A 22,858-nucleotide genomic window follows, 5' to 3' on the forward strand; every position below is an offset into this window, starting at 1 on the left:
ATATGCATATCTTTGCTTTATAAAAAGGAGAGCAGAGTTACCTCGCCCTATTGCGACACCAAGGCCATGACACAAATCCAGTTTTATTAACAAATGAACACTGAAGACTGAGGAGTGCTTCGGCCTTACGGAGTCCAGCAGGACACTCTCTGGTGCCTGGCTTATCTTCCGTGCAACACTGGCAGCACTTCTTCACTTCAGAGAAGAGGAAAATGATATCTGTATTAATTTTTAAGCAGCATTGAAATGCTTACCTTTGATCAAAATGCATTTATGATTAATAGCACACTTCCCAGATAGAAACTGTAAAATTATACTTTGCACATTTACAGAAAATAAAAACGGACAATCTATATTTGACTCTGAAGAATCATGCCAACTTGAAAGAAAGAACAGTTAAAGCACCAGACCAGAGCTTTTAGCTCAATTAAAAAAACAACAACAACAACACACACAAATTTACACCATATTTTTAAAATCATATGTGGAAGGCTGAGCGTATCAGCTTTGTTTCAAACAAAATTACTGTGTGAGAGAGACACTGCATACATATGCGCAAGAGAATCTTGTTCTCATTTTTAGGCGATCAGATTAATTCTTGCAGGTTCTGTTTTTTTATACCTGAGAATTTCAGTGCTTATGCTATAGGTGGTGGTGGTGAATTAATCAAGGGCCAAATAGGAACAAAGATCTAAACAAGAAATTAAATTACTTAAATTCTGAAGTGTTCATACTCTTACACTACACAAACTTAACTTTGGATAACAAACCATGTGCTTGAGTGCCATAACAAGTGTCAAATGAGTGTCACAGTCCTAAGCTTCTAAGGGTACAGGGATATATGATTTCCATGGTGGATTGCTCATATGCACCACAGTTGATTCTCATATACCTAGCAGGCTCAGATTCTGAGACACATTGGCATCAATGTCTGTAAATGAAACATGAAGAGCTGAATTTGACTTCTGTGTTTCATTTTCCCCTCAAATGGAGAATCCAAAGCTGTATGTTTCCAGGAAACACTGAATGACATTTTGAAGTTATGCATATAAGCATCACATGTCAAAGAACTCCAAATACTGGACTCAGTTTCTCTCTTTGGAGTGATTGTCCTTATCTCCAGATCATCTTACTGAGTCCCAACAATTTCCTGGTGTTTAAGGGCATGCAGAAGAGAAAACGGACTGTTTGCCTCTGTGCTGACCAAGACCAGCCAGGGCGTTGGTGCCCAAACTGCATGGCAGCCTCAGCAACATCTATGGGACAATAATAAATGAAAGCAGTTATTCAGGCACTCTCAGTGGAGCAAGGCTCCAACCAGGACTAGCCCCGCTGTTTAGTCCGACGATCAGAGGACTGCGCTGCCATCTCCCCCTCTATGCCCAGGATTCCGGTTGCACAGACAGTGCTATGTCTACGAGATGTCTGCCAAGATGATAACTTCAGCTGTCAGCACTGCAGAATTTGATAGAGTTGGAAACCGAAGGACAGCAAAGGACTTCTGAAGTAGTGGAGCTTCCTTGTCCTAATGCTCCAGGCTTGGACTGCAGACACTGAAGTATAACTGAACTCCACTAGTTCCACAAAATTGCAACACAGCACTCCTAAGCGGACACACGTCATCTCTGAGAAATTGCCTTTGAAGTAGCTTTTTTCCTCTCTCCCTCTTAGATCTATGGGAAGATGGAAATCTGTAACGCATGCAACATCACCATACTTCAGTATTCTGAACACATGCCAGAGCCAAGGTACCCACTCGCATGTCAAGACAGATCAGAAAGGCTGAAGCAATCTTCCTGAGTTTGTAGGGTGAAGAAAGATAAGAAGTGCAGAAAAGAGTACTTGGATGTGTGATTCTCCCATCTCAGGGCCGCTCTCTTCCTAAAATTAACCCAGCTCACCTCAAAGAAGCCATTCCTGGTCTAAAAAAAATAGCTCTCCAAGAAGACTATGATTTGGTGATGTGAAAAGAAAAGCAGAGAAAATTATTTAATGCAACTGACCCAAGAATTCACTGCTGATTTTCTGAGATGAGCTTTTCTGTCTACTAACAAAGAGGCATCTGACAGGAACTGATACATAACAGATCCATACTTTTCCTTTGAGGTGTACGTATGAACAGGGTCGACCAGATGGCATTTTGGCTTTAATCACTGAGACAATTCTTGCCCACACTAGGATATGCATACAGGCAATGAGTTAAAGGAGAAGGAAAAAAAAAAACACCAAACCAAAACTTTCAAACCAAAGGAGGCTAAACAACACAGTAATATTAACGTATACTTTTATGCTCTTCATTCATTTAGCAGATTTAGCCATAAATATCACAATACTGTCTGTAGTCCACATACTTCAACAGAGCATTTTCTTTCTCATTGCTTATTTTGTTTTCCGTGTGTTTGACACAGCCAAGGACAAATTGGACACAAGAGGGAAGAAAGATATATGTTTTCTTTTTCTTGGAAGTAGTACACTAAGATCAGAGGCGAGACAACGTTTGAATAAAGGACAACAATGGAGCCAAAGAAAAGTTTCCAGTTTTATTATCACAGCTGCAGTCTGAGGCTTGCTATTTTCCCCAGTTCCTATCCATATACTAAACACAGGGGTAAGAAGAGGAAGTACCATGTGAAAACGGTTTCACTCAGGTAAAGAAGAACGGAGGAGCAGGGCTTCTAGCTGACCCCATCCCACCCAGCCCCTTTAGCTCTTCCTGCCGTCAAGGATGTCTGTTAAGCCACTAAACCAGAGGTAGCACCCACTGCAGAAAGCCAGACCCCATGCATAGAGAAACACAGCAATGGCACTACTGACTGACCTTTCTAACCAGACTCTCGACCACCTATGTAAAGCAATTTTATTAGTATTTTATTTCTGTTGGTAGTAAGAGAAAAATGAAAAGTTTTTTATTCTCTTTCAAGAAAACTGCTCCCTTTCATAAGCCCACTAAAAGTCAGGGCTTTAGACTTCCTTTTTGTGCAGAAGTTTAAATTTTCTGACTGATCAAAGCTTTCTGAGTAGAGCAATAACCTGTAACTCACCAGTCAAATTACAGTGTAGAAAAAAAGACACCATTTTATTTCAGGTAGGCAGTTTTAAACGAATTACAGAAATGGAAGAATATTAAACTGGAAAATGAAGGGAAATAAAGACAGCCCCCTCTTCCACCTGAAAACAAAGCAATCATACAACAATATCTTCCACTAACACACACACAAAAAAGGGTATCAGAACAAAATAAACAGTGATTCGATTATCACACTTAAATACTGTTGATCTGTTTTTTAGTTTATAAATTAACTTACTTCAAAACTTATTTATTTTCTAAATAAAGGGATTACACTAGTTTTGCAGCTATTTTATGAAGCAGATTAATGTTAGCTAACAGGTTAAAGATTGTTATCAAGGTTCAAAGTATGGAATTAAATATCTCTGTGCTACCAACACCATTCACATTATGATATTCTCTTTCTTCTCTTCAAAACATACTCATATCTATACACTAATGTGCCAGTCAGATGCAGATTTCTCTAGTTGAAGAACAGAACACAGTTTTTTCGTTTTTTTTTTTTAAAGTGTCTAGCTTTTCCTCACTGAGGCATGTATGTGATTCTCTATTAAACACCCAAACACAGAATGAAATCCTTTTAACAATGTAACACTAGGCACTGGACCATCTTTGGCACAGGAAACGGATAATGAACAGCTCTCCACTAATGCGGAAGTCAACGATTTAAAGAGTGAACAGCAGTATCCACTGACCTCAGCTGAGACTGTGGACCCATTGTAAAACACCCTATAGATACATTCAAAATAAAAAAGTCAATCTCTGCCCTAAAGAGTATACAGTTTAAATAGCGAGTCAAACAAAGGAAGTACTATCAGTCATATCTGCAGATGGGAAACAGGCACAAAGAGCTTTGAACGACTCTGTGCAAGGTTATAAAGGATGCCTGTGCCAGAGCCAGCAACTGAGCCCGGAAGCTCTCAATCCCAGCCCAATGCCTTTGGATACAGAGACAATTCTTCCTTTTGCTTGTCCTCCCTCTCTTTACTTAATTACTTATCTCTGAGAGGAAACACATCAACACCATGAGACACAGTCTATTTTCCTTTTATATTTATAATCTCCATTAAATTTTATCTAGCTTAACATAGGATACAAAAGTGTTACAAAGAACTAATTAAAATTGTACAAGCAATTGGAAATGTAAAAGCAGAATCTGGTATTTCAGAAAGTGTGAGAGGAAACAGAAGTGTGCATACATGATTTAAAGAGACTTCCCAAAATGTTTTCTAATGATCATGCCAGAATATGAATAAGACGCCCATCTCCACATTCTCAAATTAAGATATTTCCCATGTTAAAGTTGCACCTTGACACTCCTTACTTTTCTAGGATGGCATACATACAGGAATGCATAATTAAAACTACACAGACAACAGTATGATACACTTCTGTTCCCCTTTTTTTTAATATGGCAGAAAGCAGATTTTGTACAGATTTGTATAAACACAGTCCTCAAAATCAGTATGATCAAGTAACAATTCTCCAGCCTGCCATCACAAATACCAATCATGAAACTAACTGCACTAGCCACTGTTTCTTGCATATTTTTACCACCATTTTTCCCCCTGCCAAAGTGGCATACTTTACAATCTGACCTATTACCACAATGTTAGCCTCTTCAAGAGTACCTGACCAGCAGATGTGTACTGTTTTATTCGGCTAACTCTTGTTCAGAGACGATTATACATCTGTCTCAATCTACACCTACTGCTATGCTTGGCAATCTCCATATTTATTTTCAATCCTTTAATACAGTTATTGGTCTATGAACACACATTTCAGTCCCATTGTTGTTTGCTAATCACTAGAAGTTTTCTAATCTAAGAAGTCTCCTTTGACAACTAAGTTCTGCTGGCATCTCAGCAGGCCAGCGAGTACCGTGGCTACAACAGCAGCAGCACTTGTTTCAGCTCGTGTCAGGTTTTTGAACACTGCGAAACAGTCAAACTGTGCGAGCTGCCCCCCTCAGCTCTCTTCTCCAGAGTGGTTAGGATAAAAGAAAACTGATTGCTAACATCACGCACTGAGTCCAACAGAGAGAGAAGCGTGACCTGCTGAAGTCCTCACTGACCAGAAGGTGGCCCATCGTCCCTACTGCCCCAAGCTGTGCACCGAGGTCAAACGCCATGGCTCGAGGAAGAGAACTTGGCTCCATTTATTTTCCCTTTTGGCATTAAAGTTGCTTCAGTAGTTTGCAGGCACGCCTACTGTATCACAAAGGACCGCTCCTGCAGCAGTATGGATGTGGGAATTAAAATTCTACTGTTGCTTTCCTGTGTCACATAAGCATGAGAACGGACATGTGGGTTTACACTACAATGCAACACAGCTGAGCATTAGCAGAAACTCACAGAAGAACCTCCTGTTCACTGTTTTTTCTTTCCTCCTCAGCTCAAAAGAATTTATCGCAAACATCTCAGATGTTAGCCGTTCTCAATGGAAAAGCAAAGTTTTAGGAATGCATGGAGCAAGAATTTATTGATGCAGTTAGAGAGCCCCCTTTTAACACCTAAATGAGCATCTTTTACTAGCCTGTAAAGTTCCTTTACCGTTATTTCAAGAAGACCTCACCACAAGTTTTATCAGCAGAAGTCTCCATCAGCTTTCCAGAATAAAAGCAAGAAAAGGGAAAAGCTTTAGCACTTTCTCACTGTCTGCACTGTAACATTTCTTGACAAGATTTCCCACTGACATACAGTATAATATATACTCAGATTACACCATCAATACTTATTTAGCATAAGCATCAACTCCTTTAGGCGTAGACAACTTTTGAGCTATTCATGCTTTTCTTTTGAAAAGGGAGATCATTTGAACCCTTTGCTTATCTCTTTCTGCCTACACTTGGTCCAGAGAACAACTGAAAACATAATTAAAAAATACTTCCAACAGTGATGAGATTTCAGACTATCTAGGCAACTCCGCTCTAGGTTCTGCTGAGACAACAGCCCTAACTTCAGAAACTTGGACCAAACGGAACATAGCTGGAGAACCGGTATGTCTTAGGCACATACAAATTCAAGGGAAAAGTTAAATGTGTATCATCTTAAATCTATCTTCCAGTACAGAAATTAGAACAGCTCTCCAACATCTATCAACTTAAGTACATAGCTACGTTTAAGACTCCTGCAATAAGCATACCCTTCTAGAACTACCATAAGGAAATTATGATAATACCCACTCGACATACTTTGTGAAAATGACAAGATTAATAACACGGGCATAAATCCGAAAGTAAGTACCCTAAAATTTTCATATGCTCTTTTGAAGGAAACAAGGCTCATGTGATCATGTAGCCCCTCAACAGCCCCCAATAACTTGCTCCTGATGACCAGTCCCAAGCAGATTTGGCAGCAGGCTGCAGTTCTTAAAGCTCTCCCAAGCTGTCAACCTAACCGAAGGTTTTCACTTAAAAAAAAAAAAAAAAGAAAAAAAGAAAGAGAGAAAGGCTTTAAATTAGCATCTATACCAGAGAGGAAGCTGCAGCATATCCGTAACTATTACCTGCTCTCCCAGGCAAGCTGGCTGCTCAGAACAGAAGAGCTGGGCAGTCAGCAAACAGTTTTCCATCAGGTACAGCAGTATGCTGCCTTTGTCCAACCAGTACCAGGGAAAGGTGCAGTAGGTTTTATGCATGAAAACAGCAGGGAATAGAAAGAGGTTAAGAAACTGCAGAGAGTAATTGCAGTTGTTAGAGCGGTGAAAGATTACAGAGGTTATGGAAAGAAACAGGGTTATTGCAGTGGGGGAGACACACAGCACAGGATTTGTTAAGCCACACCACCCACCCAGCTTCATGCGTTTTAAGACTCAAGGAACCATTTGTTTATTTATTGCCATGTGTCACCACATACATACAGAGAGTGCAATATACATAGTACTGCGCAGTAACAGGGCTGGCAGCTCCATAGTCATTGATACAGTTCAGGAAATCACACTGCAGTACAGGCTGTATTAACCTTTTCTGAAAATTATGGCATCCTCTGAAAGGGCATTTATGAGCTTAGTATTACTTCAGGGTATAAGCAGAATGTTTATGACTTGACAGCCTTCATCCACGTTCACTTCATTTAACGTAACAGCAACTTTCATTTACTAGTTGCCCTTCAGCAAAATTAGTTTAGGAAATCTGACTCTGCCACTCATCTAGAAACAGATTTTCCTCTCCAATTCCCAGAGAGGAACTGTATTTGCAACCATCTTTATGTTACAGTTAGCAAAAGAAATAGGGCACTCACTTCAACACTGTCCATTAAATTGGCATTCTGCTATCCGGACTTCTTTTTAAAAAACTCTTTTCATACAGAAAAAGGGAAAGTTCTTATCCCTCAGAGTCGGCTTGTGTTCTTAAGAGTATTGCCTTCCTAGTAAAAAATGGTCTGGACAAAGTGGACAAAAGATAGGAAGTTCATCCTTCCCTGTCTCCCAAAGGAAAGAAGACACAAGAATGCCTATGAAACCCCAGAAACCAAGATGTATTCAGACTTACTGTAAAATGTTGAAATCTATCACTAATACACACCGAGTAGCAGTTAATTGCATGAGGAATGCACATGGTCACAATTTTAATGGCACACGGTACAGCATAACTGATAAAATGAAGCAACATTCCATATGTTAGCACTTTCTACTCTGTACAACATCTGGAAATGCAAATGTTGCACAACAGGATATTAAAGAACATCAAAAAAATAAGAGAGAATTTTCCGTATTCAGTTTCCTTTTTTCTAATAAAGCTCTGAGAAACTCTGAAGTGCATTCACATATGCAGTACACTGCTGCCCAGGAAGCCTTTTTGGAGGAGAAGCTGTCTCTGAAAACACACAGTTATTTACAAAGGTCGACACGAAAATATATAAGCAAGTTATATGGGTATTTTGCTTTGTTTTAAATTGAAGAGCTTTTGCAAATGCAAGGTATCATGGTAAACACCTTAAGTTCTCGAGAAGACCAGATTGGTTTTGATACTGCTGAAGCTTCTTGGCAGTATTTTTTTAAGTTTACCGTCTGAAAGAAAAAAAAAAATAACCTACATCATCTCTCCTCCCTTACCAATTAATCTATATACAGAACAAAACTCATCAACAGGAAGTGGCATGTTAATTATTACTTTTATATTATAAAGCAAAGAACCTAATGAGAGTCTCTACCAAGCAGAGAAAACAATACAGTCTAATAGAAGAACACCTGTATTTTAAATCCTCACGTAAATTTAAGAGGTGTAGCTAGGATGTTTTAGAGAGATTCCAATCATGTAAGTACAACTGAGGACAAATCAGTGTAACTTCCTTCACTGGGTAAGTAAACCAGGTCATTCAGCTATACTTCAAAATAAAGACTAGTCCTGCCAAATACATGTTTAAGCCCTCTCCTTGGAAATCCTTAAGACATTTCTTAAAAATAAAATAAACTTCACAAGAAGGAAACAACCGAAACCATTCAGAAACTTCACTTCAAACACAGGAACGTCAAATACGCAAGCATCACAAAACGGGCAGCAAGACCTTTCAGAGAAGCTGATCTGTCTCGTCATTAGAGAAAACAGAGCAAGGTCAGTCATCTCATAAAATTGTATTTCCCAATACAGGCTCTAGAATGAGTAACCATAAATGAGGCTACTGAGGCTTGATTATGAGGTATGACAGAGTCTAGAGGTTGCATAGATCCTAGGAAGGAACAGGAAGGCAATGTCTTACTATCACGGTACATAGATTTTCCAAATCACTTAGAAAAAATACTTTGAGGAAAAACTAATTAAGGAAGGGGCGAGGACCGAGAGTACAAATAACATGCCTGACGACAGTAATTCAAAGATTTCTTTTCAAAGAATGTAAAAATGTAGCTCCTTAGAAGCCAATGGCAAAACCTTCATCGACTTCAACAAGAACGTAACTTCCCTGCTCGTGTTTAATACTCGTTATAGTAAATTTCCTTGGAATTAAATGATAGTCAGAATCATTACAGAAAGTGCAAGAGCCAAAATAAAATCTCTAATCTTGCAGTTCACAAACCAAGAACAATTTCAAGTGTTCTTCATAAGATGTTTTTCCTTCCACATAATTTATCTCGTTCTACTTGACTTCCTTTTAATAAGACAATTAAGGTATCAAGATGCTTTTCTTCTCCTTACCTCAACAACTGAGTGTTTTAATAAGGACATATTATTACTGGTATCTACATAACATTAAACCAATACAGATAAGAACACTGATGTGTTTTGCTAGAAATCTACAACAATTCTCAAAAAAGCTGTTTTGATGTATTTACTATGTGACTGCCCTTATCCTGAAGCAGAGACCATCAAGCGTTTTGAAAGAGTGCAGGAAAAGATACGACTGCAACAAAATGCCACCATCACAAGGTACTTACCCTAACAGGAGGGCTCCGTGCTTGCACCCTTTGCTGCTGTCCAACTTGAGAGCTCTGCAGGTCCTTTGATCCACAGTTAGCTACAGTGTTGATGGGGACCCTTAAAGCGTTTGTGCCACCAGTCCCACCACCAGCGCCGGGTTTTCGAGGCCTCTGTTTGATGCCATCCAGTAGTCTAACAAGTAAAATATTACTGGGAAGTTCGTCAACACTGCAGTCCACTAAAGTCCTGCACTCAGGGCATCGAAGCTCATTTCGCGAGCTCACAATGCCCAGCAGACAGCGTTTACAAAACGTATGTTGGCAAGGCAAGACTTTTGCAGAAGCATCAAGGCGCTCTAAGCAAACAGGACACTCCAACAGATCCAACAAAGCTGATTCATCCATTTTCTTCGTATTACTTAACCAAAAATCTTTGCAGAACTTGTGTGTTTTGAGCTCTCCAAGGATATCATGTTACATCCATTCCTCTTCTGACCGTGCTCTGAAATTTTTTGAGGTGAAAGAGGCATTAATAAGCTGGAAAAAGTTTATTCTACATGAAGATGCTCACACAAGGAACAAAATGAAAGATCTTCAGACTAATTCAGAAGACATATCCAATAAATGAAAGAAACATTAAACTAGCAATAAACAGTAACAGCAATCTACATTTATATATCTATTTAGTTAAAATATTTTAACAAATGCTAACAGCTAAAGTTTTCAAATTCAAGTCCCCACAAGTTTTAATCATGAGCGTTTCTATTTTCTCAAATTATTCCAGAACGAAAAGCTATCCCCAGTACAGCATCATAACAAAGCTTAATTTCGTAGTTCTTGCTTAATACAGGTGTACCTCTGAACGTTTCCTTGAAATTAGCCTCTTCCACAATGAGAAGACGGCGACGGTAACCACAACTGGGTCCACAACAACAGCGCGTACACCAACACGGCACAGCGAGGGAAATTACGCCAGGAGTAAGCCAACAGCAGACCACACTCCCACCATCTCCCCGCAAGCCACCGGCGCGCGTTACCCGCACCAGCCTGGAGAAGCGGGCTCGAAGCTCACCACGGGCGCTGAGGAGAGGGTTCACTCCAGGGCCGCCTTTAAGGAGCGCTTGGAAAACTACCGCCAAGTGATTTACAGCAGGAAGCGCTGCTGCCGCATCGCCAGGACAACGCGGCCGCTGCGTGTCCGGCCCGGGTGCGGGCACCGAGTGGCTGCGGGGAGGGAGGGGGAGGGGAGGGGGGATCCCGCCACCAAAACGCACCCTAGAAAGAAAAAAAACAAAACCGTTCTGGGGGAAGCCACCCCGGGCTGCTCCGCCGGCGAGAGAAAATGGCTCGCTGGGCTCGGCAGTGCCCACGGCAGCCCCGGCCCGGGCCGCGCTTCCCGCGGGGCCCCGGCGGGGGGGGGGGGGGGGGGGGGGGGGATCCGTGCCGAGGCCGGGCGCCGCCACCCAGCCCGGCGGGCTCCCCGCAGGCGGGCCGAGGCGCTCGTCCCCGCGCCCACCTGGGAGAGGGGCGAACCGGGCCGGCACCCCCGGGAGCTGCACCCCGGGGCAGAGAGCTGTCACCCCGCCCCGCGACGGGGAGAGGGTCGGGCCTGCGGCCCCTCCGAGCCCAGCCGAGCCGCCCCGGGGGGGGGCGGGAGAGTCCCCGGGGAGGCCGAGCACCGCCCCGCTCCCCGTCCCTCACCCGGCGCTCACCGTGCGGCGCCGCGGCGGGCCAGGGGGGCTGCGCCGCCCCCGCTTTGTTCCCCTGAGGAGCTGCTGCCGTCGCCTCCGCCGGCCCCACCGGTGCCTCTCCCGCCGCGGACGGCAGCGCCGAGGCCGCCGCCCCCTCCCCGCCCCGCCGCGCAGGGCTGACGCGAGGGGCGGCACCGCCCCGCCCGGCACCGCCCCACCAAGGGGGCCGCTCCCCCCCGCCGCCCCCGACCGGGCCCGGGCCGCCTCCCCTCAGCGGCGGCGCCTCCCCTGACGGGCGGGGGCGGGCCGGGGGCCGGGCCGTGGCGGCCTCGGCTTCCTCCCCGCCCGCCGCCCCAGGTGCCGTGGGAAGGCGCTTCCCGCCCGGTTGGGGAGGGGGAAGGCCGGGCCACGCACCTGGGGTCGTGGAAGGAGGAGCCGAGGAGCCGCTCCTGAGGCGGCGCGGGGGCTTCTCCCGGCGGGCCCCCCGGGGCTACCCCGCGGCCAGGGCTAGGGGGTGAGGCCGGGGCAGGGGGGAGCCGCGGCGTTTCCCGCCTCTGGGCGGGGGCCCGGGCGCGTCAGGGGCTGCCCTGGGGCCGTCTCCGAGGCCCTGGCAGAGCGCTCTGCCGGAAGCTCGGGCGCGGCGTGAGGCGGTGGTCGGCGGTGTGCGCGCCTTTCGCGGGGTGACGGAAAGTGAGTGGTTAGCCTTGCTCGGTGAAATCATCAGGTGGGGCAGAAACTGCCCCGAAGAGGTGTCTCTGTGGACAGCCCCCCCCCGCCATGTTCAGGAGGTGAGGTGCTTGCCTCAGAGGCTGAAATACTTCTCTACAAGACTCGTAAAGGAGGAAGTAAACCTCGAGGTACATATAAATTGTCATTAAAAAGAAAAAAAAAGCAAAAAGGGATTTAACAAAACCCACACGCTTTGAACTGGGTGAGGCACCTTGCCTATGCATGGTGAGAGAAACCTAGCGAAATGTGTACGTTTGCCTATGAGTTCCAGTGAGAGATCCCACCTGTAACTGGAACAGGAAGCCATCGGAAAGCTTCCTTCTTGCATGAGGTTTGGAGCTATTCAGGTTTGTTGGCATTCTTGCTGAACTGTGTGTGCGTATAAAAAGCCTTTTAATTTTTTTTTTTTTCCACAGGTTGTGGAGGGTCGTGTGAGTGGATAGCGCGACAGGCTTCTCTGCCTTGCTGTCTGGATTTGTTAGCTTGGTTGTTTCCTACGGTAATGACATTCTGTGATTATCAGGATTTCCAAATGCGTGCTCACACTGAATACATAATTTAAAAAAAAAAAACAATCCTAGTAGTAGAAATACTGAAAGTGCTAAATATCTACAGTTCATTAAGAAATAAGGTTTCCTCCCCCATGAATTCTGGAGTTTAGGAAAACTGTTACAGATGGGGTTCTGGTCTGTGTCTGTGCTTTCCAGGGAGTATTGTAACATAAATAGAAGAGAAGGGTATAAACATCTGATACTTCAGAATATTCCCATGCCTCGTAGTGTTCCTCTGCCTTGCCGTCTGAGCACTGACACTACAGAAAAAAGGATGATTGGTACGTTTAAAATAGGGGCTTGTTGAATCTAAACAAGTTCCTCTCACAATTGGATTTCACTTTGGGCCGTAGCTTTTCCAAAAGATCTCATACAGGTTGCCTGTAATAATTTGCCAGCCTTTGCAGCATAGTTTTGTAAGCAACACAATTATTGTTGTCTAAACTTGGTTTGCTGCCTAAGGAATGCAAAATATGTGTTAAAAAGGTAGAGGAATTTAAAATACAGGTGGTGCACCAGGGAAGCAATATGAAAGTTCAGGGAAGCAGGATAAAAAGATTAGCCCTTTATCGGGGCTGGTCTTTGGTAATGTTTTATGTAAAGTCTGTAAAATACTAAATATATTTTGGGATACTAGCCAAAGCAGTAAACATTCCAAAGAGCATCAGATAAATATGTTACTTCCTGAGCAGCAGCAGTAGTTAATTTTCAAACAAACACAATCTACGTAGAAAACCGTGGGTGTGCGTGCTGATGTATGCCACTGCCCTCGCACAGGTGGAGTGTTTGGCTCGGAGTGGCTGGAGTGGGCTGACGCCAGGACTGACAGGAACAGAACTGCTCTTACCTTGAAGCATTTATTCATTCTCCCTTCTAGCCACAAGCAGAGGACTGTGCTTTGCACATTTTTACACAAGGAGACCTCCCTGTTTGAAACAATTGTGTTGTTATGTACAGTGCATTAGTTCCTTGCACAATTTTTACTAAGTAATTGATGCAAAGGATGGGTTGCACAGGGCAGAGAACCATTAGATTATGGATTTGAGCAAAAAGGCCCTCCAGTTACTGAAATCCCTGGATTTCTACAATTACAATGTCTATTAATATTTGTTCGTATTTGTGAAAATGTATTTTACACATTCTTGGTGTAATAAATTGTACTTCTGAAGTTGGTTTTCAGGCACAAATTTTTTTTTTCTCCAGCGTATGCCGTTTCTTTTCATCTGGAAGCCGTTGGGTAAATGAAGAAGCAAAGGGCGATAGGCAGAACAGCAAAAGACAAAATGGCAGTATCAGAACTGGTAACACCGGATTTCTTTCTTTTTTCTGTGTTCTGCGTCCAGCATCCTTGGTGCAATAAACCTACTATGTCCTCTGTGCTCCTCCTTCCCTTTTGCCAATACCTTCACTGTCTTTTGTGGGCCACCCGACCTACGGGCCTCCCCCCATGTCTTCAGCCCTCTTTGCCAAAAAAATCATATTTTCTATTCCTCCTTAAACCCTGCTGCAATAATTCCTGTTTCTGTCACATTTCCAAGTATCTTTAGATTTTCCTCTGCCTTGAAATTGGAAGGCAGTGTATACTATGCCTGGCATTCAGCAGCACTGGCTAATTGATGAACTCGCAGGCTAACGAGAAGATGTAACCTGACCTTTGCTGCACCCTTTTCTGTAGGGGAGACATTACATTTTAGATCTTTTCTGGATATGACCGCTGTTTTCCATAAAACATATAGAATATTAATATCTTTACAAATATTCTGTCAGATTTTGCCAATGAATTGTAAGTAATTGGGAAGAGGGGCTGACAGATGCACTATATATTACATCTAGTTCCTTGGGAAATTTAACTAAGTAGTAGTCTGAGACATTTCAGAATAAGATTCCACTTGTTAGCATGGAAATCTTTTGAAACATAGAGACATTTGTAAACTAATGCACCAAAAACCAAAAGCATTAAATGCACGAAAATACACTAATGCACTGAAAGCAAAGCCAGGTCCAATCTCTATTCTAGTACTACAAAGTATCCTGGAAGATTGTGACCCTGACGGCAGGATAACCTGTATGCCTGAAAAATCATAGATTCATAGAATGGTTTGGTTTGGAAGGGACCTTAAAGATCATTGAGTTCCAACCTCCCTGACATGGGCAGGGACATCTTCCACTAGACCAGGTTGCTCAAAGTCCCATCCAACCTGGTGTTGAACACTGCCAGGGAGGGGGCAGCCACAGCTTCTCTGGGAAACCTGTGCCAGGGCCTCACCACCCTCACAGTAAAGAATTGTTTCCTAATACCTAATCTAAATCTGCCCTCTTTCAGCTCAAAGCTATTACCCCTTGTCCTATCACTCCATGCCCTTCTAAAAAGTCCCTCTCCAGCTTTGCTATAGGCCCCCTTTCAGGTACTGGAAGGCTGCTGTAAGGTCTCCCTGGAGCCTTCTCTTCTCCAGGCTGAATCACAGAATCAGAATGGTAGGGGTTGGAAGGGACCTCTTGGGTCATCTAGTCCAAAAACAACCCCAACTCTCTCAGCCTGTCCTCGTAGGAGAGGTGCTCCATCCCTCTGATCATCTTTGTGGCCTCCTCTGGACCCGCTCTAACAGGTCCATGTCTGTCCTGTGCTGAGGGCTCCATAGCTGGATCCAGGACTCCAGGTGTGGTCTCACCAGAGCCAAGCAGAGGGGCAAAATCTCCTCCCTTGACCTGCTGGCCACGCTGCTGGGGATGCAGTCCAGGATACGGTTGGCCTTCTGGGCTGCGAGCACACATTGTTGGCTCGTGTCCAGCTTCTCATCCATCAGTACTCCCAAGTCCTTCTCGGCAGGGCTGCTCTCAATCCATTTTTTGCCCAGCCTGTATCTGTGCTTGGGACTGTCCTGACCCTTGTGCAGGACTTTGCACTTGGCCTTGTTGAACTTCATGAGGTTCACACGGGCCCACCTCTCAGGCCTGTTGAGGTCCCTCTGGATGGCATCCCATCCCTCATGCACGTCGACCGCACCACACAGCTTGGTGTCATCAGCAAACTTGCTGAGGGTGCATTCAATCCCACCGTCCATGTCACTGACAGAGGTGTTCGACAGTGCCGGTCCCAATACTGACCCCTAAGGAAAAAGTCATGTTATCAGTCTGTATATTTAGGTTCATAAACCAAAACTGAATCACTGAGTGCCAAGCAGAAAAACCCTTGCCTGTGAGAATAAACATATAAAAGCATATTTAATTCATTTGTGAGTTCCATCCTTAAAATCTTGAGGTGACTATGAAAGACTCAATAAGAATCATGGAACAAGAGGTGTTATGTCCTGTCAGAGAGAAAATATAACAGAAGACAGTGTCTTGTGACAGTCATTGAGGGTTTTTTATTTATAGGTTCAGGAATGAATTTTAACATTAAGGTTATTTCTGCTGGGAAGAATAAGCATGGTTTTGTTTTGAGATAACATTCTTTGTACTAAACTATTTTTGTAGCTATTTTTTTTGTCAGAAAGGATGATGTGTCCTCAGTTGTAATGTCCACATTAGCCCATCTTTCCCAAGCAGTATAGATCTTGAGCACAGACCAAAAAGGCTAAATTTATTTCCTTATAAAATGACCCCTGGAGATGCAGTGGCGATTTCCTTTCCAAAACTCCCACTGGCATCAGTTTAGTAATAGAGTTTAGCGCTGATGGCCATGCTGGTATTGGTGGCTTGTGTTGGCGAGTACAGCACATAGTGAAGCGTGGCCAGCTTCTTCGGTCTCTGGAGGAAATGAGCAAGGATGTTCTTCGATGACGTTGTTCCCTTTTCATTAAAGAGTTGGTGATTTTTTTTTGTGGTTTTGTTTTTTGGGGTGGTTGAGAGGGTTGTGGTTTGGTCTTGGGTTTGGTTTTTTTGTGGGTTTGTTGTTTTTTTTTTTTCCTACAAGATGTCTGTGCTGCAGTGAGCACTAGCTTTGACTTGCCTAGCTCCGGTACAGTGAGCGAAATGCTGGCAGCATGGAGCTCAGCACAGTTGTTATTGATCCAGCCAGTTTGCTGGCAAACTGAGTTTTGTGCTGCCCCTGCTGCACTTTCTGTGTTGTGAACTAGTTGTAACCACATCAATGACTGTAATACAAATATACTTCTAAGGCTTCTGCATCCCGCCAGAAGGATCTCTCCTGTTCTTCTGTTCGTGAGGAGGCAGGAGAAATGGGTTGCTCTGCTTTCAGTATGTTTTGGCTTCTAGTTTTACATCTTTATTCTGTGTTCTAGGCATCTAGTTTGGAGTATAGACAAAAGTTGCCTGGCTGCGTCTCAAACCTGACAAGACAGAGATGACATTTGACTTTTGATTACTGTTTAGTTTCATGTTTTCTTGAGGAGGGTATCATTTATGTATTAATGTTGTGAACTGACGCTGTCTGACAAGGTGAAGCTGAGATTGTACCTTTGCACGTATTGATGCTTTTTTAATAACTAAATTTGCATTGCAGTGAGAGAATATGCAACAGAAGAAGTGGCTGTGGCATTAAAGGATAAACATGTTACAAATTCTCAGTGTTTGGGGGAGCTCTTTGTTGCCTTAAGACATTTCTTCCAGGCCAGTCACAGGAAAAGACTGGGCTTAAGGGTGGACACATAGCCTGGCTGCAGCGTCCACTGCTGTACCTTGTACAAATGCAGTAAGGTGCTCGTGTGTTTAGGTGGTCAATAACTTAATTTGAATGATCATTACGCTGATGGGAACATAGTGCCTGCATCTCTTTCACCAACAAGCTTGAAATTGCCCTTACTACAAACAAGGTTAAAGAAAAAGCAAAGCATGTTTGTTTAGAGAAATTTTATTTAGAGAAACCAAATTAGGTGGCACAGCTGTGAAGATTTTAGAAGAGGTACAGAAACATAAGAATCCATTCTTAATAAGTTTATTCTAGAATCGAATGATCTTTTTTCCTGCCTTGCATGCAGCTGATAAGCTGCAGCCCGCATCTGTGAGGCTGCAGAGTGAGTCATAATGCTCCTTTGCCTCTCTGCAATTAGCGCTGTGCCCACAGGGGAGGTTCCTGTGGGGATGGAGCATGATGGATTCTCTGTTCAATCCTTTTCTAGGTATCTCCCAGTCCTATTTAGAGCTGCTTTCCCAAAGATTCGTAGGTGATTCGGGATGTAGTTTTAGAATTATTGACTGCCTTAGACTTTTTGCAATACTTACATGCCATTTTAATAGTTTGCTATATTGTTAGCAAATTTTAAGCGGCTAAAAAGCTATTAATATTTTACCCACTTGCAAAGGCTATGTACAAATCACAGGGCAAAGCTTCTTGATGACCTGACCCCTGTGTTTCACGTTGTTTTGGTTTGGCCTGGATAAATGCCAGGTGCCCACCAAAGCTGCTCTATCACTCCTCCTCCTCAGCTGGACAGGGGAGAGGAAATGTGATGAAAGGCTCCAGGGCTGAGACAAGGACAGGGAGAGGTCACTCGCCAATTACTGTCATGGGCAAAACAGACTGAACTTGGTGAGAAAAGGGAGTTGAATTCATCACCAATCAAATCAGAGTAGGATAGTGAGAAATAAATCCCGATCTTAAAACACCTTCCCCCCACCCCTCCCTTCTTCCCGGGCTCAACTTCACTCCCGTTTCTCTACCTCCCCCCTCCCGAGCGACACAGGAGGACCGGGAATGGGGGTTATGGTCAGTTCATCCCACATTGTCTCTGCAGCTCCTTCCTCCTCAGGGGGAGAACTCCTCACACTCTGCCCCTGCTCCAGCGTGAGGTCCCTCTCACGGGAGACAGCTCTCCACAAACTTCTCCAACGTGAGTCCTTCCCATGGGCTGCAGCTCTTCATGAACTGCCCCAGCGTGGGTCCTTCCCATGGGGTGCAGTCCTTCAGGAACAGGCTGCTCCAGCGTGGGTCCCCACGGGGTCACAAGCCCTGCCAGCAAACCTGCTCCTCTCTCCATGGGGCCACAGGTCATGGCAGGAGCCTGCTCCAGCACAGGCTCCCCGCAGGGTCACAGCCTCCTTCAGGCATCCACCTGCTCCGGCGTGGGGTCCCTTCCACGGGCTACAGGTGGAGATCTGCTCCACCATGGACCTCCATGGGCTGCAGGGGGACAGCCTGCCTCACCATGGTCTGCTCCACGGGCTGCAGGGGCAAACCTCTCTGCTCCGGCGCCTGGAGCACCTCCTCCCCCTCCTTCCTCACTGACCTTGGTGTCTGCAGAGTTGTTTCTCTCGCATCGTCTCACTCCTCTCTCCCGACTGCCGTCTCACTGCAGTTTTTTTCTTCCCTTTCTTAAATCTGTTATCACAGAGGCGCTACCACCATCGCTGATAGGCTCAGCCTTGGGCAGCGGTGGGTCTGTCTTAGAGCTGGCTGGCACTGGCTCTGTCAGACATGGGGGCAGCTTCTCACAGAAGCCACCCCTATAGCCCCCCGCTACCAAAACCTTGCCATGCAGACCCATAACACACATGAAAGTAAACTGGTAACCATATAAATATTTAAGTAGAATTATTGTGTTACTGACTCTAGACTGAGACCAGGCAGAACTGCAAGCAACCACTTCGAGTAAGTGATAGTGGGCTGGAGTGACTAAACTCCAGTTTTATGTTCAGAAACACTGTGACAAATGTCTGGGGCTTTCAAAACATAAACAGATTAGATGAGTCCTGGGGCCAAAACAATTTTTAAAAAATAAGGAAAAACATAATATCATAAAGGATATTCATCATTCGTAAAAGTTTACTTAGTCTTCATTACCACACCTCATTACCAGAGTAGCTGAAAGAAGCTGAACGTCTGGAGACTGGATACTTGGCATGTGTACTATCTGAACAAAAAAATACAGTATTGGGTAGGGGGAGGTGGAACTGCTGAGGAGAGGCAGAGACGCTGTTCGCATGTGGGCTGTGTGGAGGGAGGTTGTGGGCATTGGGAGAAGTCTGTATCCATCACGTCAGGTCTGCAATTCCTAGATTCTGTCTTTTATTGTATTTCTAGAAATGCACTACAGCTTCCCCTCTCAAATCCTTTGAGACAGACAAAGCCAGTCAAGAAGTTTCATGAAGAGGGAAGAATTCACAGCGCTGTACTATTTTATCTAGAGAGGTCCTGCGTTCAAATTAACCCTGCTAGAGCAAACATGCCTGGCCGAAGCCTCAGGGTCCTATCCTCAGAAAAGCATCCTTCGAAACATAGCAGGCTGGAACCTCTGACACATTTTCACACTAAATCTATCTTCAGAACATATAAAGCATCCCCTTCGGTTTTTCTGGATGAGAAATTTTCAAGTCTGTGCAGAGCATAGGCTCTATGGCAGGTGATTTAGGGATATTTCTGTTTTGGGCCACTGCACGACAACATAATGAAAACTCAGAAATTTCTGCAGGTTTCAACAAATACTTTATTCTAGGTGTCCTATTCTAAGAGCACTACTTACTGAAAGTGAATTTACAGAGGAACAACTCTTAAAAACCACTTGTTCTTTTTTGGTCATTAAAGCATAAGGGATGTGCATAAAAACAGCAAGGACATGTCTGTACTGTGGTTTGTTTGTGTTTTGTGGAGAGTCCTGCAGTTCCTCCTACCGTCCAGACCAGGGAATCTGCTGAAAAGCATCGTGCTCCCTTCACCTCGATCCCTTCTGCAGTGAGAGTCAGTTTGGGTTTTGTCCTGGAACAGAGTCTGGACGTAGCTGTGCCACACTCCCAGGCTTAGGAGCAGGGACTGGGAAGATGCTCCAGGATAAATATGTGACATTTTTCCATATGAAACTCATGTGTTTTTAGAGCAAAATCTACAAGAAGAATTTGCTAGCTGGTTTAAATTCTAAATGAAGCCATTTTAGAATTTTGAGTGCTGCAACAGTTTGATAGTTTGCCAAAAAACCAAAAAAAACCCTAACAACTTGTTATGTTAGTTCTTAAGAGCGTGCTCAGCTAGTTTTTTCAAAAAGATTTATTTCCTTAAAATAGCATTTTCCTACTAAAACTGCCTGCTGGGCAGAGCTATCTGACAGGCAAGTAGAATTATCAGCATGTTTACTTTTCAAACATTTCTGCCACACTTGAACAGTTCTGCAGTGGTATCAAAGATAACGTGAGTGATGAGATGGGTTTTGTAAGGGTCTGTGTACTAGGATATAAAGTAATGCATTACAGCATTTGAAGTGTGCTAACATTTCCATCCCAAACTAGTCAAAGCAGTGTCCTTATACCAAGGCAAAGCATTTCCTTTGACTGAAGCATCCCTTGTTGGAATGTATCCTGAGCTGCAAGGAAAGTTGCATTCCCATGGGCACAAATTATACTTCTTGTGTTTTCTGAAAGGTGCAGAAGCTGCTTTACAGCTTCGGTTTTCTGCAATGTCTGTACACTTAGCAAAGGATGCAGGCAGAGGTTTGGATGTGATCAGTGTACCGGCCATGTACCATTGGTTTTGTCTGTGATAGAAGCAAAAAGCAAGGATTTCCAGTGCAGCCTGACTGCAAAGAGAAATTTTGAATTACATTGGGATGAAAGTAAAGGAATGAAGGGACCAGTTCCCCGGTGATTTGTTGCAGAATCACTATCATTCTGCTATAACAGTTCTTTACAAAGAGGGGAACGTAGAAAAAAACCCAAACCTTTCTTTGCTCCAAGTAAGATTAAGGAAGTGAGATAGATTTATGGAGCATTTGTGGCACTACTCTGGATTTTTTTTATAAAGCTTGGGACTTGGCTTTTAAGTCAATGAAGACATTAAGACACAAAATGAATTCCCTGAGGCTGCTAGCGCTACAAGGCTGTATAATCACTTTGGGATTGCCAAAATTTTTTTTTTTTTGGTACATTTGTGTCACTTTCACTCCTACACATCTGGCAAAAGACCTCTCTGCACTGGCTTAGTTGAAAATCTTATCTCATAGATCATTACTAGCAATAAATTCCAGCCTTTGTGCTTACTTATATTGTCCCACAGCCTGGAATCACTGATTTTGTGGAACCAGGAATTCGGACTGTAAAATACTTACTCACTAAAACACACACACAAAAAAAGCTTAAAAACCAACTCTCTGGTTTGCTCTTTGTGAAGCCAGCTCTGAAAATGTAAATCATATCAAACTGACTCTCGGCCAAAGAAAACAGGCAGCTGGATTCCATCCCTTTAGCGAAGAATCAGCCCTTAAATACCTCTTAAATATACGCTTTGTATGAGCTATAGTCAAACTCATTTTCAAGTAATGTTTTCCCACGTGTCCCAGAAAACGCAAACAGCAACTCTCTGCCTGTGGATGTGACTAGGGCACTGGCAAGGGGTAAGTGTGCCAAAAACCTGTTCGCAAGCATCACTGCAAACTGCTAATGCAGTTCTACCACTGTTCTTCTCGAAGGTCACACATACCCTAAAAAAGGGAGGTATTTTTAATCTGTGTCACAGTCCTGAAATACAGCTGAGGCAGCTGTGCTCCAAAGAGTTGTCAGCAAATGATCTGTGCTGTTTCCCTATATGCTAGTTCACATTAGTCAGTGAGCATTTTTCTGGTATTGCATTCTGGAAACATTCTTATTTGTGGTAGTCACTATGTTCTTCCTTTTCTGTATGATGGGGATGGGGAGCATGAAGGCAGAGTTACCTCATACATTGAAGGTTTTGCAACTAATAATGAAAAAGACTGGGAAGAGAAGGCACGACAAATGAGGGGAGATAATGACTGACATAGATGCAGTCATCTCTGCAGGATAAATTAAATCATTTGCTGGGGAGGAAGCAACGGGACAATTCCTAGAACTAAACCACAGATCCCCAGTTGAGTGATGTGTCTCCTGGAATACCCTTAACGAGCAGGGTCGGAGTTAGTAATGACCAGCAAGCGTTGCTGGGTAGCAGGGCTGTTCTCTAGGTGTGGGGAGAAATGGTATGGAGACACCTGAGATGCGGTATACTCTGGTATCGCTCCATTCCTGATCATCAGCTTGCAGAGTAACAATTGGCAAATGGCAGATAAGAAAGGTAGAATATTTCACAAGAGTCCCAACAATCATTCTTGAGTAATTTACCCCGGCAAAAGCATGGCAGAATAAACAACCAGGGTATAACTACCGTGAAATGCCGTTGCCTTTTGTTTTCGTAGGACAAATTAACAATGTTTTGACTCTAGGTAGTGTTGCGTAACATGGAACACAATAGTTTTAACCAAAATACGAGGATAATCCAGGAACAAGGTGTACCTTAGCTTTTGGCGTTTTTATTTTCGGTTTCCCAAGTGAATGCTACTTCTGAGTGCGTAAAAGAGTTTTTCAGTCAGCCCTGACACGTATCCACACACACTGCCATCTAGAAGGAGGTTAGTGCATTATAGCCGCTGCGGGGACCGTAACTTAACTTTCATTGAGTTCAGGAGGATTAAGTCAGAAACAATACTATTTTAATGCAATTTTTTGTATTTACTTGGCAAATACTCTTGTCAATTTAAAGTTTCCCATGGGAGGTGTCAGGAGGTCACTGG

General features: G+C 43.9%; 1 protein-coding gene and 1 long non-coding RNA gene across 7 annotated transcripts in view; one reads left to right on the plus strand and one right to left on the minus strand.

The window, feature by feature from the left end:
- Positions 1-11,248, minus strand: part of SH3RF1 (SH3 domain containing ring finger 1) — a 91,426-nt gene extending 80,178 nt beyond the window's left edge. The window contains exons 1-2 of one of the 4 annotated variants that reach the window (XM_075421687.1): positions 11,134-11,248; positions 9,440-9,923 (exon numbers count right to left, since the gene is read on the minus strand). In XM_075421687.1, the coding sequence (XP_075277802.1) occupies positions 9,440-9,826 (387 nt within the window). In that variant the 5' untranslated portion in view covers positions 9,827-9,923; positions 11,134-11,248. The other 3 variants (XM_075421688.1, XM_075421690.1, XM_075421691.1) reach the window with 3 other exon arrangements.
- Positions 11,249-11,426: 178 nt separating this feature from the next.
- LOC142361457 (uncharacterized) lies at positions 11,427-16,889 on the plus strand. 3 transcript variants are annotated; one of them, XR_012764082.1, is made up of 4 exons: positions 11,427-11,969; positions 12,258-12,340; positions 13,596-13,693; positions 16,634-16,889. It is a non-coding gene; the product is annotated as an uncharacterized LOC142361457 (long non-coding RNA). The 3 variants fall into 3 exon arrangements; XR_012764083.1 differs by having other exon boundaries at positions 16,855-16,883; XR_012764081.1 differs by lacking the exon at positions 16,634-16,889 and having other exon boundaries at positions 13,596-16,237.
- The last annotated feature ends 5,969 nt before the right edge of the window (positions 16,890-22,858 follow it).

This window comes from Opisthocomus hoazin, chromosome 5, assembly GCF_030867145.1.
Source record: "Opisthocomus hoazin isolate bOpiHoa1 chromosome 5, bOpiHoa1.hap1, whole genome shotgun sequence".
NCBI lineage: Eukaryota > Metazoa > Chordata > Aves > Opisthocomiformes > Opisthocomidae > Opisthocomus > Opisthocomus hoazin.